Source organism: Sylvia atricapilla, chromosome 2 (genome assembly GCF_009819655.1).
Source record: "Sylvia atricapilla isolate bSylAtr1 chromosome 2, bSylAtr1.pri, whole genome shotgun sequence".
Classification (NCBI taxonomy): Eukaryota; Metazoa; Chordata; class Aves; order Passeriformes; family Sylviidae; genus Sylvia; species Sylvia atricapilla.
Genome location: NC_089141.1, coordinates 10,157,274 through 10,184,311, shown reverse-complemented (window position 1 = coordinate 10,184,311; position 27,038 = coordinate 10,157,274). Strand labels below are relative to the sequence as shown.

General features: G+C 42.8%; 1 protein-coding gene across 1 annotated transcript in view; it reads left to right on the top strand.

Annotated features, from left to right (window-relative positions):
• ADAMTS5 (ADAM metallopeptidase with thrombospondin type 1 motif 5) overlaps window positions 1-26,800 on the top strand; it is a 32,806-nt gene extending 6,006 nt beyond the window's left edge. The window contains exons 2-8 of the mRNA XM_066340803.1: window positions 4,549-4,681; window positions 15,729-15,896; window positions 19,680-19,963; window positions 21,079-21,262; window positions 21,698-21,873; window positions 22,526-22,701; window positions 26,021-26,800. Coding sequence (XP_066196900.1) covers window positions 4,549-4,681; window positions 15,729-15,896; window positions 19,680-19,963; window positions 21,079-21,262; window positions 21,698-21,873; window positions 22,526-22,701; window positions 26,021-26,594 — 1,695 coding nt within the window. The 3' untranslated portion in view covers window positions 26,595-26,800. The remainder of the gene's footprint in view (window positions 1-4,548; window positions 4,682-15,728; window positions 15,897-19,679; window positions 19,964-21,078; window positions 21,263-21,697; window positions 21,874-22,525; window positions 22,702-26,020) is intronic.
• Window positions 26,801-27,038: the final 238 nt, after the last annotated feature.

The following is a 27,038-nucleotide window of genomic DNA, read 5'->3' as shown; positions in this document are numbered from 1 at the left end:
GGTCATAAGCTGTTCCAGGTGTTAAGGAAACTCTCCACCCCTCTGACCAAAGGTCTGTCACTGTTTAGTGAGTAATTCATATGGTGAGAAGGAGAGGGATCGTGACCTGAAGCCGCTGAGTGGAGCGCAGCACTCGCAGCAAGGTGGTCTGCGTTCCTCATTCATGGAGAGGAGGCTCTTTCTGGGATTTACCACAGGCTGTTCAGTGGGAAAGAGGAAAGATGAGCAATAGGGACCAAAAATTGGGTCCCTTCACTGACTGCACTTCATCTGCAGCCTGGGCTAGAGAAACCTTGGGCTCAGGGCTGCTCCAGGAGGAGCCACAGCTCCCTGTGTGCATGGCAGGAGCCTGTTGTTGGCCATACAGTGCTCCCTTAAAAAATATGCTTCTTGTTGGCCTCGTCCCTGGAAGGAATTGTAGCTGGGTCATGTTCTTACTGCGAGAAAGCTTTAGCTGATGAGCTGTTGCGAAGGGACTAGAAGAGCAAGTCAACAGAACTGTAAAGGTTTTAGCTGTGCTTTACAAAACTTAAAGGTTTTTACTTAAAGGTAAAGGTTTTAGCTGTGCTTTACAAGAAGGTGACATGCAGCTTGGCCTGGTACAAAGCCTGATCCTGTGGGTGCCTCTCATTGTGGTCTGAGGAGCTCTTGTAGGCATGGCTTCCCTCAGAGGCAAAGGTGGAGAAACGTGAAACATCTGAACCCCAATAAGCCAAGTACCCAGCTGTTCCAAACTGTGCAACTGTGGTGCTTTGGGGCCCACAGAATCCCAAAGTGCAAGCCCTGTGAGGGGCAGGTAACTCAGAAGACCTGAGGACATGTTCTTCTGCCCTTAAATCCCACCAAACTGTCCACGTCGTGTTCTGGGTCTGGTCAGCGTGCTCTGACCTAATACCAGGTTTCACTAAACAGTTTATCCTTGTTTTGAAACCTACTGTAAAACACATTTCAGGTGAAATAAACTCCCTGCTTCAGCCAGGACATGGTGACAGTTCTCTCTCTTCACAACAAGGCCATGTATACATGGCAGCCAGCCAGCTGCTCCTGGTGGATTTAGAATGCCAAGAAAACTTGGCCTCTAATGAGCTGTCTAATTAACTACTAGACTTGTGATGTACAGCTTAGTTTTACTAAGCCGTTCCTTTGCCAAAGCTTAAGTCTTAACATCTCTTGCCTCCTGCATAGCAAATGCATTTCCTTGACATTCTTCTGTTTTGAAACTACTCTTAAGCAGCTCAAGGGCCAGGCTGCTTTCCTTCTTCAGAAATATAAAAAAACGTTCTTTAAAGCTTCTGCCACTGTTTCAAGGCAATTGAGCATCCATATCTGAGTAGCTGATGAACTTTCTAATAGAAGCAAAAAAAACCCCCAGAGTGAAATAATCATTGGAAACTGATTTTATGTATTACAATTCCCCTCCTTCCTCTTGCTTTAGCTGGAGTATGAGAAGTTGAGGCTAGCCACACAGATTTTTTAAGATTGCATCATTACATTGAAGCCTGTTTTCAGCAAAAAAATTAAAATATTTTCCAGGGAAATAAAACCTTCTACTGTACTCTCAGAAAGTTTACTTCATGAAAGTAGTAGACTGCTTTCCAGGACTGCTTTGAAGGCAAAACCCAAATGTAACTATTGATTCTGGTAATGAATTATCCATAGCCAGTGTTTGATGGGTAAGCAGGCATGATTTTCAGTAACATCACTTGCAGTCAAGCTTTTTGGAAGCTGGTATTGGCGAATTGACCCAAAAGCAAACTTTTCAGATGTCTCAGAGATGCCACTTGATAGGCTGCACTTCTGGTTTTAGTATATACTATGAAAAGAAATATATTCCAGTTCAAATTATGCAGAGAATAAGAATAAGAATACTTTAAGAGAAGTAAAGAAGTGAATGAGACAGTGACAACGTAGAGGAGCCCTCAGTAATCTGCCAAAATGGTTATTGATAATGGCAGCCTTAGGTGCGTATGAGCATCCTCAGGCAGTCATTGAGGGCTGGAATTGGCAGGGATAACCAGGATGCTTAATCCATGCTCTGCTCAAAGCACAGCCATGGCATGCCCTGCTCTAGCAGCAGATGGGCAGCCCACAGACATCCCCATACCAGCTTCTTACAAAGGAGCTGATGCCAGAACACATTTCCAGAATCCTTTACAAGCCCCTCTGCTGCTTCCCAGCTGGATTTGGCTGCGGCTGCAGGACTCCCACACTGACTGCTGTGGGGCACAGGGAGGTGGCCACGGGGCTACTGAGGGAGCAGGGCTTTGCTGTAGCACTGCCCACCACTTTCTGAGCCCAGGGTGGGCACTTTTCTCCTTTCTGGGGATGGCTGGTCCCACAGTGTCTGACGACACCTGCGCCTGTCTGCCAGCTGTCCATGGGGAACTGGAGGAGCTAGGTGATTTTACATAGAAGCAATTTGCAGAATCGTGTCTTTCCTGCTCTGGGATTTTCTAGGACCAGCCTCTGATATCTAGGGAAGACGTTGCAATGCAATCCTGTGCACAGCTTTTGAAATGCTGAGGTGAGATTATGGTAACATCTCTGCCCTAATGTTCCATGCTCCTCACATCCCATCAGAATTAGCGCTGTGGAAGTTCACAAGATTGCCCTCTTAGAAAAATTGTAATTTTTTAGTTACATTTGTGTCATCAAACCTGGTGAATCATAGTGAAGTCTGGCTGTCCCTGCTGGTGTAAATTCCCAGCTTAGCTGCTTCTTATGTGTAAATGGGAGTAAATCCTGACTGGCATGAGGCATCTGGGTGCTGATGCCACTGTGCCCACACTGGGAGCAGCACTGATGTCAGTACCTGTGTAATGATGACACCCAAATACCAGAAAAGACTGAGTGACATAGAATCTGCATGCAGAGACAAAGCCTGAATTAATACAGTTTATACTGTCTTGGCACTGTCAACCTGTCTGGCCCTCCTCCAGTAAGCTGCTTTCTGTCTATTTACATGCTTTTCGGTACTTGTGTAAGAATTTCAGTTCATTTGCATGTGTGGATTCAGGTCACATTGCTCTGTCACAGAATCACAGGATCAGTCATGCTGGAAATGACCTCTGAGATCATTGAGTCCAGCCTGTGAGTGACCATAGCTCTGAGTGCCACATCCAGTCTTTCCTCAAACACCTCCAGGGACAGCTGGGCAGCTCTTTCTGATATCTAATCACCCTGTCTGTGAAGAAAGTCTTCCTTATGTCCAACCTAAACATGGAATTTAAGACTGTGTCTTCTTGTTTCCTGGAAGCCAGAACTGAGCCTGAAATTTCTCCTCCATATATGTAATCCTGCTTTGTACATTTTAGCTTGAAAAATTTCTTTGTTGGGGGAAAAAAAACCACTTTCTTTTTTTTGTGTGTGTGTGTGTGTGTTTGTAAAGAGATACTCTGTCACAGTATCTGTGCACTCCGAGTGGTTTTCTTTGACTTCAGTGGGATTTGAATCCTGTGCATTTCTGAGTTTGCCTAACCTGTCATAATCAGTGAACACTGCTGCTCTGAAGCCTCCTACAAGGTGTCTCTTTTTCACATGGCTTAATTATGAAAGGCTTCATAAAAAGAAGTCCTTGTGGAAAGAGATGTGAAGGGAAGAAGAGAATCTTGAAAATGAAGGAGAAAAAGTTCTCTTTGATCATTTTGATAATAACATTTGTCATGCCTTGAAAATGACAATTTCATTCAACCACAAGGAAATGTTGGATTGTTCCAAATAGCACGGCCTCTGCTTTTCTTTCTCATCCAAAAAATGTTTATATATGCACATTCACAATAATACTCTTCCCTCTGCTTCAAGAGAAGCATGGAGAAATTACTGCTGGTGATAAAAGCACAATGTCTGACCAAAGTTGAAAGACAAAACCTGATGCTACTTGTATGGTTATTGGAAACACCCCAGATATATATATATGTGTGGGCGAAGTGGTTAAGTTGTGGGCATTTTGCACTCCCTCCTGTCACTGTCTCTCAGCAATCTCTGAGAATTGGTAAATATTTGGTCTGTTGTTGGGTAACACACTCTTAATTGTACTTCCTGACAGATGTGGAATGAAGTTTCACATGTAACCATCTCATTTCTGTTAAGTGACAGTATAGGGTTGGCTTCAGAAAAGAAAGGTGATCTCTGGTTCGAGGACTGATCAGGCAGCTGAAGTTTTTGCTGTGCCTTGGTTTACCTTCTGTAAAAAAAGAGAATTTTCAGGTTTTATTGTCAGTGAGGAAATGCTTCCACTGTGTATTTTCAGTACTTACCTCAATGCAAGTGTGAGCATTGCAGAAATACAAATCTAACTAAAAACAATTAGCTGCAGAATACATCCAAAACCTGTTAAAGTCCATGAGAATACTGGTCCACTGACCTTACCAGGGATTGGCTTTCAACATCTTTAGCTGGGACTTTACACTGATATTTTCATGCAAGTCCTGCCATCGACGAAGGCGATTTTAACCGGTTGTTACCTCTGGGTGTAAAAATCCACTTTAATGATTTTTTTTTTGTCCTAATTTTTTTTTTTTATTATTTCTTTTCCCCTTCCCGGTGCAGGATTTATGTGGGCATCATTCCTGTGATACCCTGGGAATGGCAGACGTTGGGACCATCTGCTCCCCGGAGCGCAGCTGCGCCGTGATTGAAGACGACGGCCTCCACGCAGCTTTTACGGTGGCTCACGAAATTGGTATGCAGTGCCTTTTCTGTTCCCCTGCCAAGCCAAACACTCACAACAGCTGCATTAGGAACCAAAATACCCCGCAATTAATTCCAGATTTCCCCCGGCCCCGAGCCCCGCCTGGGGATTAGGTCTGTGTACATATGCACTTCGGGGTTAACTAATAAGGGATCAGAAGGCAGGGGAAGGCGCACAGTAGGTGTTTCCTCCCTGACAGTGGCCTTTCTAAGCAGCAGTTGAAGTGAAAATTCAAAGGCTGCTGCTACTGCCCAGAGATGTCAATGCATGGCCCTCCTGAGAAAGCTTGTGTCCCATCTGGCGTATTTTGCATGCGCTTATTTATTGGAAAATAAGTCACATTTTTCAACTTGTTGCATGTGCTACTGTTAGGAATGTTTTTTTTATTTTCTTGTATTACCTGCAGAGAAAAGCTTTTGTGGCAAAAATCCCACATCATTCTAGTATCTTTGTAAGTTTACAGAAATTCCACCTTTAGGAATCCCATAATAAGTGAAAGAGTGATTTAGGTGATAAAGGTTTGGTCAGAAAACCTGTTTAGCTTTGTTTCAGTTTCCACCTCAGTGGACAGCAATTAAATCAGGAGCCTTGCATGTACCCTTCAGAAGGGTTTAAGATAGAATTAGTGACAGAAGAAAGTTTGTATTCTGGGATATTACTTCTGTCCTGATATATCCCTTCAGAGAGACTGCTGCCATCTTGGTCATGTTTAATTTACTGATCTTCTGTGAACTGTGTTCACTGGAAATACATTTGCTATAAGGGCTGTTCACTCTGGGGAGTGAACAGCAATTTGAAAGTGGAGAATGTTCTTTTTCTTTTCTTTTTTTTTTTTAATATTCTTGGAAGGAAATAACAAGGAAAGGAGAACTTTCACAGAGAGGCCAGCTGCTGAATTGCCTTGTACCTCGTGCCAAACCAAAGTAAAGTTTGCTTTGGGAGTATCATTGCAGTGGTTCCATTTTCAAGGAGCTTGCAGGTAGAGCCTGAGATCTGAGTGCCTTTCACATATGGCTGAGGAAACAGAGGTCACCAAGGATGGAAAATGACCTGACTCTTCAGTGGCAAGTGATCCTAACCCTGCTCCTCTTACAGCTCTGCAAAGGAATGACATCAGTAGTGGCTGGAGAAGTGATCCGGAGTTGCATGAAAACGTGAAATACTGGGGCAGGATGAGTCCCCAAAGCAGGAATTTTATTTTAGAAGCAATAATGTCGCAACAAAAGAAAAACTCCTCTGGAATCACTAATTCAGTGCATTTAGGGGGAGCTACAGCAGTGTAAAAAGACAGAATCACATGGGGTGTGGCTGTGGGTGCTGTGAATGAGCCGTCACAAACCTGGGATGTGTTAAATGGCAACCTTAGCCTGTGACTCCAAGTGCTGGGGACACTGCTTGTGTCCCTTGCACCCAGAAGTGATGTCTCTGCTGAGGGTCAGGGAGCAGGGTTGGGTGAGGAACCCTCTTGCTGATGGATCTGGTGCGTGAAGAGGAGAGCAATGTCTTTCCTGCCCTTTTATCAGCAGTAAGTACATTTTTAGGTACATTATGAATGAAAGAGCACAGATCAGTAAAGATAGGGATGAGCAGCAAATGTTCACATTGTTACCTTGAATTCCACACAGAGAAAATATATGCAAAAGTGAATTATTTTTAGTGATCGAGAAGCACATTTTGGAGAAAGGCCATTTTCATACCTAGGCATTTACAGGAATCTCTAAAAACTATAATTTTCAATGTAAAAAAGGCATGGATTGCAATGAATAAATAAGAACCCTAATGGATATAAAACCTCTAGTTTGAGGCTGTTTAAAATAACATCCTCTTTTTTTCCTCCTCACCAGAAGTTTTTAAGAAAGGAGGGATGTCAAGTCACAGAATGATCTTTGTGTGTGTGGCCTGAAGTGGGAGAAGCTAAGAGGAAAACACAGCTAAAATTGCTTGAGTACTTAAATCAAAGGTCAAAAAAGGATGAAAAATAAAAGCGTGGCATAGATACCCTTTAGTTAAGCACTTTGGAGAAAACCTTGCTTTATTTTATTTGGAGACCAGATTTCTTCCTAAACCCAGAAATCTCCAAGTTCCCCCTGCCCTGTGGGCAAGGGTGTAGCTTTAATTTTACAGTGGCTCATTTCCTCAGTCAGAGGGGACGTTCTGAGCCAAAGATGTGATTTTCTGTCAGTTGGGAGATCAGGGTGAGCCACTGGGTGAAAGCAGAGTCACTCTCAGAGGTTTTTGTGCACAGGGAGGAGATGCAGGCAGCATCTTCAGCATGGCCTTGATCCTCAGAGTGTGCTCACTGTGACTTCCAGGGGATCGGAACGCTCTTGCTTCCCTCCTGAAGGATCCAAGAGCATTTTCCAGGCTCAGATTCTTTCTCTGGAAGGCAACCAAAGTCAATTGAACTGCAGCTCAGCCCAACAGGAGGATGCATAGCCCGGGGACTCAGGTTGGGTTGGTGCACAGCAAGCCAAAAAGCAGCTCTGCTGCAGGACAAACCTGCTGCATCTGCTGCCAGGGTGTCTGCCACATCACGTGTGAGATGTTTGTTTTATTTCTTTCAGATAAAATAGATGGATTTTGACCAGTGGTTTTTGAGGGGGAGAGAAAATGAATGAGCAGCAACAGGCAAAACCTCCACAGGCCTGTAAAGGAGAGCACAGGAAGGAATAGATGAAACCAAATTCTTGGTACAACTGATTAGCTGGCAATAAGAGGTGGAGATCTTTATATAAAGTTTGATAAGGTAGGACCTGAATTTTGTCCTACTTGTATGTAGGAAAATCAGTAATAACTTGTCTCCAATGTCAAATTAAAAAAAAAAAAAAAAAAAAAAAAAAAAAAAAAAAAAAAGGATAATGCAACAAAAAAAAACAGAAAAAAACCCTTGTAACTTTGAATGTGATAATCCAGTTTCTCCTCAGATTACAGGAGAGTGATGCTAATACCATAAATGTTAATTTGAAATCACAGCCTGCCAAGACATCCAGCCACCAACAGTAAATCCATATCTGGTTATTTTCTAGCAGGGGACTTGCTGGTGTCAGTTGGGACAGCAGTAGGTTCATTTTCACAAAAATAACCTCCTGGATTCTTGCCTGCAGTCATAAATTCCTCACCATGTTGTGGCATATGGATGCCTTTTTCTTACTTCTAGCAGCTCCTTTAACTACACCTCCACAGCTCTGCAGAGCAGTCTGAGCTTAGGCACAGAATGTAGGCATTCTCCAGGCCTTTGGTATCAGCAGCCTATTGTCTGCAAAAAGTTATGTTTCCTTGCTTCACGCACTTTCCTGCTTCTTGGGGACATGTGGAGGAGAGCATTAAAGAGCCTGAGATTGCTCATAATCTCAACAGTTATTTAATGTTTTTCATAGGGCAGCACTACATTGCTTCTCTGTGCATCCCTTACCAAAATAACCATCAGGAAGCAAAACGAATGAGATTTGCACTCTTAACACTCTGGACTTGTGGATCAGAGATTGGTTACTTTCACAGGGCTGGATTGTAAACAAGTCAAGGTCAGCATGATCCAGCATCACCAACAGGCACAGTCAATCATTTGGAATTCCATTTGACATATTTTGTGATGGAATATATCCATGTTTTGCAGTTTGGTGCTGTGTTTTGAGTCATGGTCAGAAGTTTGTGCTGGAGTCCCACTGTGCTTTGGCACAGCCATAACACCACCCTAAGCAGTTTGCCATCTGCAAAAGCAAAATGAGAAGAGCTCCAGGGGATCTAAGTGGAGCTACTGCTTGTTTTATCAAGAGGAAGTTTCCCCTAATCACAAAGGGAATCCCAGGGAAAGCCAAGAATTAAACTTGAGTTTTGATCTTGAGTCTCCTGAGTTTTGATCTGGTCCTTAAATACAAAAGCATCCTTCCTGAAGCCTTCAAGCAGGCAAAGCTCCAGTTCAGGTCAGTGGGAGTTACATGAGTCTAACAACTTCAGTTATATCTATCTTTGTTCTTTCCATCAATCTTGAGAAACTTACTGTTTTAAAAGGAGGCAATACAGCCTTTCCTCTCAGTGATAATGTTCATTTGACCTTTTGCAATGTTGCTGCTCCTCTGTTACACAAACGCTCTGGCATGCAGTTACTCCTTCTGTCCTCCTGAGTAATATGGTTTACTGATGTTCTTTCCAAGTATTTTATTTTTAGGCTATAGCTTTAGCATTGCTACGTGGGACTAATTAAACCTTTGTTCATTACTTTCCTTTTATCTTTCACATGTGACTTTTGGGGAGGGAAGGCCAAAGGACAGGATAAAAGCAGCCTTCAAATATGTTTAAAAATTGCAGCAAAAATTTGCATAGTAAATCATTCCCCATGTCCACCTGGGACAGCACAAGGGGTAATGGCTTGAAATAGCAGCAGGGGGGATTTGCTTTCAGCATTAGCCAAAATGATCTAAGCAGGACAGTGGAGGGCAGGACTGAAGTGCTTGGGGAGGCTCCATTCTGGAGGTTCCCAGGAGCCAGCTGGCTAAAGCAGCTGTGGCTCAGGGGATGCTGATCCTGCCCCAGGGCAGAGATGCCTTTTCAAGGTCTCTGCTCAGCATCGTTTTCTGTGGTTATGAGGAGTTAACATCCTCCACAGCTGGGCTGTGTAAGGCCTGAAACCAAGGGACTGCACAGAAACCAAAACTAGAAAATCATGGAATGGTTTGGGTTGGAAGGGGCCTTAAAAAATGATCCAGTTCTGCCCCCGGCCATGGGCAGGGCCACCTTCCACTATTCCAGGTTGCTTCAAGCTGGCCTTGGACACTTCCAGGGATAGGGCAGCCACAGCTTTTCTGTGCCAGGGCCTCACCACCCTCACAGCCAGGAATTTTCTTCATATATTCAATAACGAGTTTGATACCAAATCTTTTCCAGCATGGCATCATTATGTGGCCTCTGTCATCACTGAGGACAAAAGTGTCACCAGCTCCACCAGCAAAATGTATTAGAGAGGATCATTTTCTGTCAAAAAGCCATTTTAGAAGTGAGGTATTGCTCTTGGCATCTGGACTCACTGAAATACATCAGACTGCCATGAACTCTGAGTGGATTGGAGCTGTTTGTTCAGAGCCTGAGCTGTGTTTGAGCTGCAGGCCACTGAGGAGGGAATACCATGTCTAACTTACAGCAGACTCTGATTCTGACTTCTTCAGTAACAAATGAAACTGAGAACAACGTGTGTGATGCTTACAGGAGTCTTTTGATGTCCGCAGAAGAGTCAGAAAATACTCCCACTCCTTGTTTTACCACATGTGCTCATTTTGTGTACACTCAAAAGTAACTAAATACAGCAATCTTTTCTTTGCCATGTTCTGCTGAACATGCAGCCCTTTGATTTCAAGGCTGTCAAGATAAAGCAGATAAAGACAAGCTTCAGACCTGACAGCTACAAATCTCCTGCAGCCTTTCATTTCAAGGGGGATACATTGCCAAGGGCACTGAGTCTCACAGCCACAGGAGAAAAACAGTGGAGGTTGTGAGTCTCATGTTTCCTTCATGACAGATGAAGTTTAGGCAAATATCCAGGTAATCATAATTAGACAGATTTGCTTTTTTAAAACAACAACAACAACAAAAAACCCAGAGAGTACACTCATCCAAGTCTTCTCTGCTGACATGCATCAGGAAAATTGCTTGATTCCTCGTCTTTGAACCTTTTTTCAAAGTTCTGTCTTAACTTTTGCTTGCAACAGCTCTCAAATTAAGCCTTCATGAACATATCCCTTTTGATGAAGAGAAAAGGTGGGCAGACAAAGCTAAGCCTTCTTCATAAGAGCTGAAGGTGGGGCAGAAAATTAAGCTAATGCCTCAAAAAGCAAACATCAGCTGTCTAAAAGGTTGCTGGTTAAAATTTTGAATAAAAATTCTTGGCTTGCCCAGCAATATTTTTATTAACTTGTAATGTTATATAAAATATATCATCGTTCCACCTGCAGCAGACGTGGTGCTTAAAGCAAACTGTAAAACTCTGTTTTGCCTAATATTTCACAGCAGTCATTATCAAAAAATACGTTACAGACACGGTTTAGTGGTGGATTTGGCAGTGTTAGGTTTATGGTTGTGCTCAAGGGTCTTTTCCAACCTAAGTGATCCCTGACTTTATGATCCTAAAAGAAGTTCAGCATTCAGCCTGAGCCTCCAGCTTTGCAGACTGCAGGGTAAAGTAAGGATTGCTTTCCTCCTTGGCAGGGAGATAGTACCAATACAATCATGTAGGTTTTGTCGGGGGAAGCTTCTGGTGCAGCAGGCAATGCAGTTTTTACATTCTTGCACTGTGTGCTCCCACAGAGTTCATTCCTTTACCATCAGCTGCTGTGAGTTATGTTCTTTCCAAGTTCCTCTTGAGTTGAACAGGTGTGAAGTAGGTGTCACCATCTCCTGCTTCATCACCAGAATGCCCCATTAATTAGTGCAGGGTGGACCTCCAAGGCCACATCTTTTTAATGATTGTTAATAAGGTCTGTGTGGACACAGTGGCCCACATTGCCTGGGCACACTCTTGCCTGGGAATTGCCTATCTGACAGGGGTGATGTGTCTGTGATCTCCCCCGAGTCTGTTACATACCACAAACCAGCTCAGCACAGGTTTGTTTTGTGTAAAGTCTGCAGCACTGGTGGCTGAATGTCTGATTGGGGATTTTTTTTTAAATGTCTGCTCCTGAGAAGAAGCTGCACTCCAGACTATTGTTTCATTGAGTCTGAAGAACTCTTTTAAGACAGAAATACTAAAAACTGCCTCTGGGCTGAAGATTTAAAAGATAGAGATTATTTTTTAATCCTTTTTCTTTCATAAGTGACTGATAGCAGTCAAAGAAAAGAAAACTGGAAGGAAAGGTCAAGAATAAAAAGAAGAGGAATTACTAGTTTGATATTCTATGCATTTTTTGGTAAGCTTGTGTAATTCAAATCACTTCTGTTTATTAACAAAACCAGCAGCTTTATTAATTGTTACTGCTTAACATGACTTCATGACTTCAAGAGGATTCCTGAGTGATACCAGCATGAAGTTCTTAAGGAGTCAGATACTCACAGGAGTTAGAAAAGCAGCCCATGCCAGAAGAAATGGTTTTATTTTGACAGAGCTCCCACATGCAATCTTTGTTTAGCCAAGGGGAGAGCAGGAGGCTGATGCTGGTGATTAGCCCAAGGAATCTTGAGCCAGGAGCTTCCTGAGCCCTGATCCTGTGAGAGCCACTGACTCACAGGGTAGCTTGGGGCACATCTCCTGACCTTCCCTTGCTCCCCAGTTGTCCCAACTGGAAATTAGGTGAAAGGCATGATCTCACTGGCAAACACGTGCTTCATCTGAGCTGAGCCTCTCTAAGAAAACAAATTGCAGTGATGCCTGCAGCATTTTCTAGCCTGCTGTGTCACCTTGCACATGTCCTGTGGTCAGATGGCGTGCAAGAGCTGCTCTCTGACATGCTGCCCAAGCTCAGGGATTAGTGGTTTTTGTCCAGGAGACCCATCTTGGTTTGTGCTTTAGCAAAACCTGGATTTGGTTTGCTGTACGTTGTGTATATTTTCTGTTTTCTTGTTTCTAATGCTTGAAATACTCATGAAAAATGTGTGGTGGTAGAGAAAGTTTGCGTGCTGTTCACTCAAGAACCTCTGCAGATAGCCTAGAACTGTATATTAAGAAAAACCAGAAATATTCAGACTTGGGGCTGTCCTGTGCAGGGCCAGGATGACTTGGATGATCCTGGTGGGTTCCTTCCAGCTCAGGATATTCTGTGATTCTGGTTTGCTTCCCAGTGTTCCTGAGAATCAGAGCTGCTGCACAGCTCTGGTGCACTCCTGCTTTCCCTGCAGGCCTCTTGTGTCCTGATCCTCAGAGAGGATGAAAGTTTTAACTGACTTGTCATCATTTCTCTGAAGTATTCCCACCTCATATTAGGGATATACCCCTCATTCCCGCAGGGTGTAGGGATGGTTTTTGATCCCACTGCAGGTGTTATTTCCCATTGGGCTGGAGCAGGTGTTGGCCTTCAGCAGGGAAAGGTGTGAGGGGAGGATGTCACTCCATTTCAGTCGTTGGTCTTTTTTGGGGTTTGAGATGGATTTACAAGCAGGCCACCTCCTCCTTGGCTACAAAAGGGGCAAGCCTTGCCTCCCCTCCATCTGTTCCCTTCCCCATCTCGTGCATTCCTGCAGCATAACTTAACTAAACACCATCCTGCTGGTAAAATTGTATTATGTCATTTTCACTCAGTGGGAACTGTCAGCACCAGTAAGATGCTTCATTAAGTAGAAAACAGCAGAGGATCTACAAACCCATTCTCAATCAGTCATCATTTTACACAGCTGCTGGGAGCCTTTTCTTTTTCTTCAACAGCCTGGTTTGACGTTCGTACTCGTGCAAAATGGGGTGGGGCTAAAATTGGCATGCTTTTTAAAAGCCTTCTTTGTAAGGTTTGTGTTCCTCGAGTCTTTGCTTCTGTCCAGAGCTTTCTCCGGAGCTCTACTTCCATGCAGAGATGCTTCTGCTTCCCACCACAAAATGCCAGAAACCACCCTAATGTCATGTAATAACATCAGCAGGGTTATGCATGGGAGGGGTTTGTTCAAGTAGGAAGGGAAGTGTCCCTCCCTTAATTTTTGGATGCAAAAGGATGAAGGTTGCAGGTGTTACAGGACTTTGTTGTTCTCACTTCTGTGCTAAAAAGAGCCAAATTTACCTAGGCAGTATTTAGAGATTACACAGCCCTGTGGTATTTTGAATTTTGATTCTTTTTAATGAAATGCAAAACCAGATTTCAGCATCGTTGTGAGTTTGTCATATGCTTTAATCAACTCTAAGTTTGGTCAGAGTGCCTTAAAAGGCAAAGTTAGGACAGGGAGAAATTTAGGTTGCAGTAAGAATTAGGAATTTTAGCTCCATAAAATCCTTGGAGAGTTGCATTCACAGTGTTGGTAAGTCAATGTGTTTGTCACCCTAGGACATTTGTGTGCAAAGTGAACTGGCAAATCAGTATGGAGAGCTAAAATCCATATATTTAATGCTATTATCCTGGCTAACATCACTGGTGGCTAATTTAGAAGCCCAAGTACTGACAATCAGAATTAAATATTTTGGATATTATTCACTACTTACTGCTTCTTTCCTTGTCATGATGGGGTTTTAAAATTATTTTTGATAATTTTAAACATAACAAGGGAGATTCACAAATACTTTGGGAGGCTTCTCCTCCAAAAGGCTGAAGGCTGCCAAGTAAGTGACTTAGTTCTTGTCATGCACTGGAACAATGGCCTGATTTAATATGACAAAGTAGACGCTGCTAATGAGGTGTGTCCTCAGCTCACCCCACTTATCACTGTAAAGCAGAGAAGTTATGCTGCTCTCTAATTAAAGGTGAATTCAGTAGCCTGACACTTTCCAGGAGATGACCCTGTTTCAGATTCCTCTGCTTTTGCCAAACTATTTGGGATGAAATGTTCTGTGCTGAACAGTGGCCTGAGAAGCATTTCATTTTATTTATTTACTCTGAAATTCTCCACAGAGGCTGTCCAGCCTTTTTCTGAGGAGGGAGGCTAAATTGCAACAGTGTAATGAAGAAATTCTCAGTCTTTCTGCTCAAAGTGAAGAGCTTGAAATTTACCTGCAAGCTTCCTCATACCCAAAGGATATTTTATTATTTGTCTCTCTGAAGGAGAAAAAATAAATATGTCATAGGTAGCAGAGGAACTCGAGATCAGCCCAAGCTGCAGAAGCATTAACAGGCCTGTGAATATGTGCAGTGTTGTTTAATTATGTACTTACATGGGATGTCCTTAGCAGAAAATGAACATTTCTGAAGAGTGAAGTGCAGTTATGCAATAAGGGATTTGTCTGGAGTACAGAACTGATCCTACATGGGTGAACTGCTGCAGAGCAGCACCAGAGGCTGTGACAAAGTGCAGTTCTGCCATGCCACACTGAAAGCTTCATGTCACACAGCTCTGGGTAGTTCTGAATGGTGCCATAAAATGCTGAGCACTCTGAAAAACTACATTCTCGAGTTGCTGGTGTGCACCCAGCTGTCATTCATATCCCAGACTGAAGCAGTGCTGAGTGCCACGGGATGCTGCTCAGCCAAACTCTTTGGATCAGTGCTCCAGCTTTTTTTAGTCACCCAGGGCTGTTCAGTACCAGGGCAAAGACTTATAAATGAAACTCCTTTTCCACCGAGAGACCCTCATTGCCTTATTTCACAAACATTCTGCAGTGAGGTAATTTCTACAACTGTGAGAAGTCTTGGGTCAGTAAATGCAATGTAAATACAATGTATTAAATGCCCAGCCCACTTCCAGAGAATTTGCTCTGTAGGTTAGAAGAGATGCACTGATTATTTGGTTATTCTGTCAGAGAAATCCCTCAGTTTGAAATAATAGTCTTAGCAGTGAATTGTTTTGCTCAACACCAGCATTTGTCTGAAATGAAACAAAGCTCTTGGCATCTCTTCAGAGCAAGTCTTCATATGTGGTGCTGTATCAGGTTGAAACTTGACAAGTACCTCCTGATGTTCAGTGTCTTAGTGCAGCATGAAAACAGCATTAGCTGGCCTTGGATAGGAAGTATTGCCAAACAAAAATGGTTTTACTTACCTGAAGAAAGAAAAAGCCAAATCTTGCAGAATGTGCCTTTTCAGGGCTTTTTTTCTGCAGTGCCTTTGATGGGTGGTCTTGTCCCTGTTGTTAAAGCACTCTTGGTTAAGCCCTGCATGTCTTATTAATCAGCTTCTGGCTGAGGTTGAACATTTTGAGCATTAAGTTCAGCTCTCTGCAGCCTTATTCCCATTCATTCTTCTATCCTTCGTTTAGTTGCATCATAAATACTTTTAATTTTAGCTGTTTAAAAATATGTGGCACCTTTCTGGCAGTTGCAGAACATTTTCACAAAGTTCTTCTTGCTGAAGGTGATTTGGAAAAACAGTAAAAAGTCACTGTTGATAAATATAAATGACGACAGTTCCCATCCCTCACATGACTGTAAGCTCCAGCTGGTGACCTCAGGAAAGTCATATAATTTTATTTCTTTGTTTCATTTCCACAGGTCACTTGCTTGGGCTTTCCCATGATGACTCCAAGTTCTGTGAGGAGAACTTTGGCTCCATGGAAGACAAGCGCCTGATGTCCTCCATTCTGACCAGCATTGATGCTTCAAAACCCTGGTCCAAGTGCACCTCAGCCACTATCACAGAATTCTTTGATGATGGCCACGGTATGTGTTATCACTCCCTGTGCCAGCTGCATGATACTTGTTACTGTGACTCTGTATTTTTTAATTACAACATTTTTATGGCAGCTTATTTGCTAAATGTGACATTTACCCCTTGGGGAATAAGGACAAAAATCTTGTTTTCCGAAAGCAGAATTAAGAAAGCACAGTCTTCGCTCTTTAGTGAATTTTGAAGTCTTTGTTGTGCTCCCAAAGCAACTGCAATTATTAAAGAAACCACTCAAATTCCAAAATGCTGAAATAAAAATGACATAATTGAGTGAATGGATCAAGTTGTTATGGTAACCAAAATGCTTATGGATAAAAGGTATGGCGTGTCTGCTCAGTGTAAAGGTTTGCTTTTAAATATTTTGTCGGCTTATTTCAGTGCTCTCTGAAATATTTTTCTCTGAATGACTTAATTTTTTCTCTCAATTTTATTACATTCATTAATCTGTACTATCCTGTTTTATGGTCCATATTGCTCTGGCATTGATTTAATATTACCAAATTAGTTTCCACAAATGAAGAGAACTTTCTCTTTTGAGTTACTGAGGTAACTCTCCCACCATTGGTGAATGACCTCTCAGAGAGTGTAGGGAACTGTTTTCTCCTCAGTTCATGAGTAGCTGTCATTTAGGTGTGTGGTCTTCAAGAGTTATTGATAGGATGAAATTATTCATACAAAATTGGAATCTCTCATCAAGTAGGTCCATAGTGCTCTGGGAATTGTTTTTAATACTGATGCAATTGGTGTGATTTCAAATACATAATATTTAAGGAATCTCTTTTCTTGATGGATCAGCCCTTGAGACTGTTACTTTTCTAAGTAACAGTCTTCTTTTCTGTAGGAATTTATAATTTCTCAGTTATTTATTTTAAAAGACAGATCTGTCCTAACAGAATACAAACACCATCCACGAAATCAAAATAGAAGTCAATGATTTGACTTCAAATGATTTGAAAACTTGATTTGACAAATCAGTGGCCTCAGCAGCACTGGGTGCATGAGGGGTGCTGAGTGACACCATGAATTCATTTTCCTCAGCAGTGGGACACCTGACAGCTGAGTGCACTGCAGACACCAGCATAACATGAAGTCAGCTGAGTAAATCCCAACAGCAGTGTCCTCCAAGGTCAGCCAGGGGGCTGGGGAGGATCAAGGTGCTGATTCCCTGTCTCCTGGGGCTTGCTCTGAGAACAATAAACAGCTCTGTCATGGTATCACCATGTGTTTTACACTCATGAGATGACCCTGACAACAATTTGACATTTAGGAAGAAAAGGCTGGGTTTGTGTCCAGAGAGGAGAGTGACATTCATATCCATCTGCTTTTAGCAAAGCCTTTCCAAAGGTACTAATTGCTTTTATTGTCATGCCAACCACCAGGCCGTGGGATGGTTGCTTGGGACTCACTGTGTTCCGTCCCAGTGCTCTGTGCAACCTGGAACAAGGACTGTTTGTGTTTTAATTAATTTATATCCTGCTTATCTGCTTCCTGCACGGATCTTGTTCTGCCTTTATTTTCCCCCAAGATATATTACACACAGCATTGAGAGAGATAATGACATGGCTTAATTAGCACTGTCATCAGCCAACAATGTTGCTCTATTCCAGGGCACAAAGATGTTCTTTGGTGCCCAGGACCAAAAAAAAAAAAAAAAAAAAAAAAGAATAGCAGTATGTATATGCTCTGGATGTTGAAATGTAATGCAGAATTGAATGCCCTCCCACCAAGGGCCCACTCTGTCCTTCCTGACCACGACAAGCAGGAGGTTGGACCAGCTGGTGGTAAAAACACCTGCAATTCACTGCAACCTGTCCAAACACAGACACTGCTACAGTCTGCCCATAGAAAGATGGGGTTTTTTCCTGTGGGGGCCTTAGGGCCTTCCCGATCTTCAGTTCTGAATTTATGATGTGAGATCAGCTGGTGCACCTGGCTTTGTAGAAATTACACAACTTTCCTCAGTTAAGGAGAGGTTTGGATCTCATTCCCCCGTGTTCTGAAGGGAAAAAAGTGCTATATTTGCTGTATAAGCTTGTGAAACCTGTTTGTTACTCACATACAGTGGGTTTTAACTAAAATGATTGACAGGTAAGTATGTGCAAGGAGGAGACTTTTCTTTCCTTTTTCTCTAAATTTGTATTTCCAGTCGAAATGAAGTTTTATTGTGGTGTTTTAAAATACTGAAAAACAGCTCTACTTGGAGAGTTTGATAAACTTCAGTATAGGCACAAAAGCAGGGCATAATACTGAATACTAACATATAATACTAACAGCCTTCCCATCATTGCCCTCACATTTCAGTGCTTTCCTCCCTCCTCACAAGGTATATGAAAGAGGATTTCCACTGTTATTTACTTTTACAAGGTGTATTTTTGCCAGAACTTTTGCAGATTATGTCCAGAAACTTTAGGAAAAAAGATTGGTACTTCCTTAATCTTCATCACATCTTTAATATTTTACACTACAACAACCCAGGGTATTTTTAATTATCTCATGACAGCTAGCATTGGCACACCTTGTCTACATTAAAAATTCAGCATAATCCAGATTAAATACAAGGCTAGGGTAAATCAGGGTCAGCAAATGGAACAGGTTTAACAAGACCGAGTTTTTGGTTGCAAGTCATCATGCAGAAAGAATTTTTGGCTAATTCGGCTAATTGGCATTAGTCTTTAGAAGAGCAGTGGCAGCAAATGTGTGTTTTGGAAGGGAAACTCAAGCTATTGAGAAGTGGGGTATTTGGTTTGCTTAAACTCCCTGGCATAGCTTGAGATTCTATTCCATTTTGTGTAAATAGTGAGGGTTTTATAGATAGGCTTTTTTCAGCCATGGTGCAAGTGAAGAACACTGGTGTGGATTCCAAAGTGAGGTAAATTGTGGTGAGTTATTTTGGCCGAGGATGAGTGAAGCTTGCCCAGACCACATAGCCCTTTCATGAAGTGTAAAAGAGGTTACACTAAATAAATAGTTCTGCATGTCAACAAGTGAGGTTTTCAATAGTAAAAAACCCCAGCTATCAGAAGATACCTAGAACCTATGTGTGAATTCTCATTTTTAGAGTGTGCTAGACAAATCTTGACCACTGCAAGCCTTAAAACATACATACAAATCTTTACATTCATGCAGTTTTTTCTTCCTGCTATTTATAGGTTCTTGTATAAAATGGGTAACCCTTTTCAAACTAGTTCTGTAAGAAGCCAAGCATCACTCCTTAGAAGAAAAGGGCAATCCAGCTTTAGTGCCAACATTAATTTTGATACACAGCTTATATTTTTCCTTTGGCCTGGTAGAAATTTTTTATTTTTCGATCTGTTTTGTTTGGGTTTTTTGGACTCACTGGCCACAAGTCTGTGCTTTTTGATTTTTTTGGCATCCTTTTAGAAGCTTTACTATTTCTGATGGCCTGATTTAAAACTCAAATGACAACTTTGAGTCTTGCTTACGTGAGTCTTGCTCGCTCCTTAAATCACAAACCAATAAATAGCATGGAATGTGTTCCAAATTTTGCGTAAAGGATTGAAAGGCCGAAAAAGGATTGAAAGGACTTGGGTAAAACTCATTTACACCTCAGGCTGGGAGCAGGCAGCCCAGCAGTGGGGTCAGAACACAGTGGCAGCAGTCTGACCTCGAGAAAACCTGATTTCACCTCAGAGTCTTCACATCACCATCCTTTGAAGGAGGTTCACTGTCACCCTAACGACTTTGCAGCACTGCAGGGAAGACTGGGAAATGACAGCAAATAACCTAGTAAACAGCAGCTTGGCTTGCTCTTCCAGGGAACTGCCTGCTGGACCAGCCCAGGAAGCAGATCGTGGGCCCCGAGGAGCTGCCGGGGCAGACGTACGACGCCATCCGGCAGTGCAAGCTGGCGTTCGGCGCCGAGTACACGGTGTGCCCCGGCATGGACGTGTGCTCGCGCCTCTGGTGCGCCGTGGTGCGCCAGGGACAGATGGTCTGCCTCACCAAGAAGCTGCCCGCTGTGGAGGGAACCCCCTGTGGCAAGGGCAGGATCTGCCTCCAGGGGAAATGTGTGGACAAAACCAAGAAAAAGTACTACTCGGTAAGTTAGCGGCCGTGGCGCCGAGGGGTGTTGGGAAAGGTGCTGATTTTTGTGGGAGCGAAAAGGGCTGCATGGATGTCAGATTGGGAGCTGCCTTGGTTGTTTACCACATAATCGGGGTGTTATTGCTGCTGAGGAAGTGTTGCTGAGGCCTAGGAAGTGTATTTTCCTCTTTGAGGAAAGCCTGCATTCCTGGAAAACTGGGAACATCCTTTCGGAAGAGGTGATTTGCCCATTCAGTAAATGACAGTTATCAGGACATGGCTTTCTGACTTGGCACAGAAAGGAAGACAAACCACATCTCCACATTTAACTTAACACCCCTCATCTGAAAGGCCCCAGGGCTCTACTTCTAATTAAGAAAATGGTAGATGAAATTAATCAAAATATAACTTCTGGATCAGGAAAGTTTGTGCCTCCAGTGACAGAGAATCTCCAGGCTCATGAGCTGTCAGCTGCACAGTTCAGATATTCTAAATTCCCTGGTTTGACAGTAGCCCCTTCTGTTACACACACAGAAGATATGTGGACTTGTAGACCTTTGTGAAAATATTTGCAAACTATGGGAACCATTCAAGTCAAGCTACAGCCTTTATAGTACTTTTTTAAATGGATTTGTATACTTCTACTTGATATCGCAATACTATAGCCAATGTAGCAGAGTTGGGAACTCCATCTCTTGCCAGTAATTCCAAGCAATACCTACACATCACAATATTTGGATTTAATTAATCTCAGATTAGCAGTATGGATACGTTCTGGGAGTTGAACCCCTTGGAGCCAGTTTGAGGGGCCTTTTTGGTAGGAATAGCAAAAAATAAAGAGAGCAGCCCATGAAACTGTGGGTGTGTTCCTTGAAGAGGCTGAACGCAGCTGTGTGGAGCAAGGCCCAGCATTGGCTCTGCACCCACAGTGCAAATTAGATGTCGTCAGTGTGCAAATGAAAGAAATCAACTTTGCTGGGAGAAAGGAGGTTCCTAAGACCTGTTATCCCTGAACGGCCAACTGAAGGAATCGCCTTCAGTTGAGGAAAGCATCAGCAGTGACTTTGAGGCAACAGCTCCATTCACCCTCGGATGACAAACTCACCCCGTGCTGTTCCGTGTGTTTTTCAGGCTTCAAGCCATGGCAACTGGGGCTCCTGGGGGCCCTGGGGACAGTGCTCCCGGACCTGTGGGGGAGGAGTTCAGTTTGCCTATCGCCACTGCAACAACCCAGCCCCCAGGAACAACGGGAGGTACTGCACAGGCAAGCGGGCCATCTACCGCTCCTGCAACGTCACTCCCTGCCCCGCCAACGGTGAGTGCCCTGCTCTCCAGCCCTCCCTTGGCAGGCACCAAATACTCATTGTCTGCCCTGAAACCACTCAGCAAAGGCTCTCTGTAGCCTCCCCAAAACGTCTTTATCAAGGCAAGACACTCGTCGTTAGTACAGTATTCTAATTCTTCACCCACACCTTGCCCTGGATGACAAACTTGGAGAAAGGATGCTTGAGCGAAAAAACGTCAGTCCCCTAAAATGAAACGTCGGACTTCAGGCCTTTAATGCTTGTTATGCCATGGAGGGATTTCCAAGCTAAAACAGTCGAGGGATTGGAAGGCCTAAGTTCTAAGTAAAGAAGTGGTGTGATGTAACTTGAAAATGATACAGGAAAGAAATGGGAATAATAGATGGACGTAATGATATTTGCAGCGTGGTCTGAAATAGCCACTAATGATGTGAATAATTCCACAGCTAAATCCTTTCGACAAGAGCAGTGTGAAGCAAGGAATGGCTATCAGTCTGATGCAAAGGGGGTCAAGACTTTTGTGGAATGGGTCCCCAAGTATGCTGGAGTCCTGCCTGGAGACGTCTGCAAGCTGACCTGCCGAGCCAAAGGAACCGGTTATTATGTGGTATTTTCTCAGAAGGTAATGGCAGCTCCAGTCAGGGTTTCATGCTCCAGTTTAGAATTTCCTGAATTTCAGAAATCTTTCCCTACAACCAGAGAAAAGAAGTTAATAATATGATTCAAATACTTAACTGTGTGATCAGATTTAATGGTTCGATCCAGTGGTTGTACCTTAAGGCCAGAACTGGCCTCTAAAATGAAATAAGTTTTTCCACATCTCAGTATTTGAATGCATGAAAAATATGGGCCTCTCTGCACTAGTTTCTTTTCAGTAGTGGATAAAGGGCTTTCTGCATAGAGTTTTTTGTCATTATGGGGTTTTCTGGAAGAGAAAGAGTATTAGGAGAAAATAGTAAGTCTAATCCTGAACCATGTTTAAGGAGTCCAGACTAACTCCTAAAGAACCAATTAGCATAGGGTTATTAGTGGTACAGATGTGACTTGTGGTCAGTTTGTTCTATCAGATGCATTCCGAACTGAAAGTTAGCTGTCCTTGCTTTTGTCCTTTTGCTAAATTTCATCTGCTTTTTTTACCATCAATATTAGAGAAGCTCAGTCTGGTCTGACCTGCTCTGAGTTGGTGATTTATATAAGGAACTGGGTTTTGCTGGCTGGGTCGAAACCCACAAATTTCTGTGGCAGTTTGAAGCAAGTTTTATTTGCTTGCCCAGGTCACTGATGGCACAGAGTGTCGACCCTACAGCAACTCAGTGTGTGTCCGAGGGAAGTGCATCCGAACGGGCTGTGACGGCATAATCGGCTCCAAGCTCCAGTATGACAAGTGTGGGGTGTGTGGAGGAGACAACTCCAGCTGCACTAAAGTCATGGGAACCTTCACCAAAAAGAGGTACTGATCCCAACAGCCAATGCAGCTTGTTGTGCAAATAGTTATTCCTCTGCCATGTCCTGCTTGCTTTCTGTCTCTACATGCAATTTGCTTTTGCGTGGGGAAAAAAAAACAACACACTGCTTGTAGCTTATCGCACTTTCCAGATGTGCACATCTGGCTCCTAGTATTATCCTGAAACTGGCAAAGCATCAGCTGGCAAAAACTGCACCCAGCTCATTTCTGACACGTAGTGCCAGTGAAGCAGGTGAGCGTCAACAGGAATAATGCCACTTGCAAATCTTGCTGTGTCAGATGGACTGTGGTTCCTAGAGAACCCAGGAAAAGGAAAAGAGAAGTGAATCAGGAAGTTGTTGGGATCAGAATTATCTGCATCTCCCAGAGATTTTGCATTTCCCACTTGTTGCTGGATTAGCAAGTTACACCCTGAGAATGCTTTTTCATCTCATCTATTTTGAGTGGCACTGAGGACATCTCACCTGATTTTGTGGCACACATTCCTTGTATTAGAAGTGCAGAGAAGCAGACAGCTGTAAACACCTTCCTTGATAGCTGAGAGAGATTAAGGCCAAAAGATTCCCTTTTCCCACTGCTGAGTATGTGTGGAGTTCAGGTAAATTGATGAGATATCAGAAGTATCATACACAGGCTTACTCATGACTATATCCCTTCATGTCCACTGGCATAATAGCAATCTCCAGATGGATTTTTTAAAGTCAAAATATTTATAAGGAGTTATCCAAGAGCCATTTTTCTGTCAGAGTTCACCTTTTAACTGTAATAAAACTTAATATAAGTGAAATAAAAGGAACTCCTGCCATGGTTTTCCTTCACCATGCTGCGGGCAGTACTGATAGATCAATCTCAAGTAAATACTTTCTGTCAACTAATGTTTTTCCCTCTTCAGTTCTTAAGATTCATAAAAAAGTGAGATTTTTAATCATCATTTATACAGATTCCAAGGTCTTAAAGGACTGATCTACACATAGAAACTTTTAGTTGACAATTTCTACTCAGAATCAGTGACTGCATTAAGTGTCTTTTATACATGAACTTGGATTTTATATCTTCTTACATAGCATGTTGAAAGCTACCAGAAGTTGAAATCTAACTCCTGAAATGATCTTTTATTCTATACATTTCAACAGACTGATTAATAGCAGTCAGAATGGCTTGGCGAGTGAATTTATTCTAAAAATAAACATAACTAATCTTCTTCCTGGTAAACCAATGATTGCTCACCTAACGATGCCAAAACATCTCTGCCAAAAAGAATGGTTTTCCAACCAAATTAGTAATTATATAAACCAAATCTTTTCCAATTTGTAAATATTTGCATGTCTGGGAATGTCTAAATGAAGATGACAGTGGAAGATGTATTTCATGTGATTTGGTAATGATCAAGCTCCAGGAAAAGTGTTAGAGGGGCTCCATGAATTTCAGGGAGACCAGATTTGTGTCATAGGGAAATGGAGAGATTTATTATAATTATCCCTGCAAAGTTACCATCTTACTCCTCAAATCATGCCTTTAAGTATCATGAGACTGGCCAGAGGGTAAAGTTATGTTCTAATATCATTTTGATTGGATTTATTTTTAAATAAATGCTGATCTATTTTTCCGGGAAAAGTTGTTTGAGGCAATTCTTCTCTTTTCTTCTCTTTGAGTAATTGACGTTAAAATAAACCCTCGATTAAAGTAGTGAAATCTTAATTGTCTGTAAACTGTTTTTACAATTTTGTTTGAAAGTGCTGGTAGGAAAATTGTCTTTCTTCCACTGAAAAATGGCAGGTCCCTTGTTGCTGTCCATTATAAACTTTAACAATCTGTACATTAAATGTACAAGGAAATTGAAATGTACAAGGCAAAACTAATATGTCCCCATTGCAGACAATTGCCATAACAACATTCATTTGTGCTTTTTATTTTTTTTTTTTAACAGGCAAAACACAAACTTCTGGGAAATTTGCTTCCTTAGATTTTTGTTTTAAAAGCTTTAAAGCCAAATTATCAGAAGTTGGGAAAGAGGGGAATTAAATCTGCACATTTCTCTATGCAGATGGAGCATTACAGCTCTTTGTGCAGACAACTTGAATTCTCCAGGACTGCTTGTAGGTTTCGAACAAATGATTTTGTAACTTTAATGACATGTTTGAACTGACTTATTCTGGCAACTCTTGTGTAAAAGTATTTGTGCAGTGCTGTAGAGCAGAGTCCCCAGCCTGAGATTCACACCATATTCCTCCAGCTTTATGGAGGTGCTAAATCAGTGGAGTCTTAAGTCATTGTCCCATAACTGCTGGAAATAGCAGGGGATCAGCACAGATGTTTCATCTGTAATATGTTCAGTGTCTACTTGTGCAGCCAAAAGCTCTCAAAATTAGCAGTCTGTTCTTTAACAATCCCAAAGGAGATGCCATCACTTTTATGTATTTTTAATTTATTTTCTCATTAAACCTTTCAGATATGATGTACTTTTAGGGTAGCTTTGTCACAGGCTTAGGAATGAAAACACATCCCCAAAGTCCAGCTGGTAGCTTACAGCTATGTAAAGCCTTTAAATTTTTTCTATATCAGTAAAGTTAAAATAACATACTTGAGATAGTGATAAATTCCAGCACACTTGCAGATTTTGAATGCTTGTCACTTTTGGTAAAAGAGTTTAATCTCTTTTTCTCAATCCCAGTTAAGATAGTTCATAAGTAGCAGAGAACTCCATGATAGCACAAATTAAGCCTTTAGGTGCCCCTCTTATTAGACACTTGACGATTAATCTTTGGCTTTATAAGTTTCAAAGTAAACAAATTTTTTCTCGGTGATCAAGCTTATTTTTAAATGTTCCCAAGGTACCTCTACCCAGCTGTTCCTCTGCTCGTGCTTTCCTTAATCATCATTATAGCAAAGACAGCAAGAAACAGCTGTAACCAATGCAGATCTCATTATCTTTTCCTTGGCAGGCAGCGCGTGCATCGTATTTCATATCTCCCACCCTTTGCTGAAATCTATAAGCTATCTGTTATTTTTCATTCCTCTGGTATCTGACCCACGTCAAGCTGTCCCTAAAGCTAAAGATTAAGCAATCTGCAAGAAGTGCAGGAGAAACTTCTCAGAGAACATGAAGAACAACACAGCAGGCCAAGAGTGGAACCTGGTCAAATTAATCTCAGGGCAAATCCAGGTGGCTTGGGCTGAAAGGAAACAAGGTGGTGTTGTCCATAGGCTGGGCTCAAAGATCTGTTCCAGCGTGGTCAATTCTGTGTCATGCCAGTGGCTTTGTGAGGCATTGCAGTGAGACTCTCCCTTCTTTCCCTCCCTTCAGCAAGGGCTACACGGACGTGGTGAAGATCCCGGAGGGGGCGACCCACATCAAGGTGCGGCAGTTCAAGAGCAAGGACCAGAGCAGGTTCACGGCCTACCTGGCCCTGAAGAAGAAGAACGGAGAGTACCTGGTGAACGGGAAATACATGATCTCCACGTCGGAAACCATCATCGACATCAACGGCACCGTCATGAACTACAGCGGCTGGAGCCACAAGGATGACTTCCTGCACGCCATGGGCCACGCGGCCACCAAGGAGATCCTGATCGTGCAGATCCTGGCCACCGACCCCACGCAGCCCGTGGACGTGCGCTACAGCTTCTTCGTGCCAAAGAAACAGGCCCAGCTGCCAAACTCCGTGCCCAGCAGCGGCGGTGGTGGCAGCAGAGTGACAGCGGCGGCCGCGCAGCCCCGCTGGGTGACGGGGCCCTGGCTCTCCTGCTCTCGAACGTGCGACACGGGCTGGCACACCAGGACTGTGCAGTGCAAGGACGGGCACGGCAAACTGGCCAAGGGATGTCTGCTCTCCCAGAGACCCTCAGCCTTCAAACAGTGCTTGCTGAAGAAGTGCTAACCTGTGGTGGTGGGAGCTCCTTTCAAAGAGGTTTGAGGAAGCCGTTGTTGGCGTGCTGGTGTCAGGTCTGCCCAGACAGAGAGAAGCAAAGGCTTCAATGTACTTGCGTTCAGTCTCTAATTATGGGCAGAATCTGCCTGTTTGGACCAAATGAAGATGTGCACTGCTTTAAAGAATAGTAAGGTGGTCTTAATATGTCAAAGAAAGTAAGCATTCAAGTTGTTATAAGCCCTCTGTGTCTGCAAAAATGTAAAATAAAGTAATGCAAAAGAAGAGAAACTAGTGAATGGAGGATCCTGGGATATTTGAAGGTTACAGAATCATCTCCCCTTTTTCACCTACCTCTACTACAGTATGTCCTTAGGAAACGTCACATGTCCCCATGATCCCACAGTAGCTTATTTTATACTGTTTTGTAAATATCTTTCAGTTGGTATATCACTT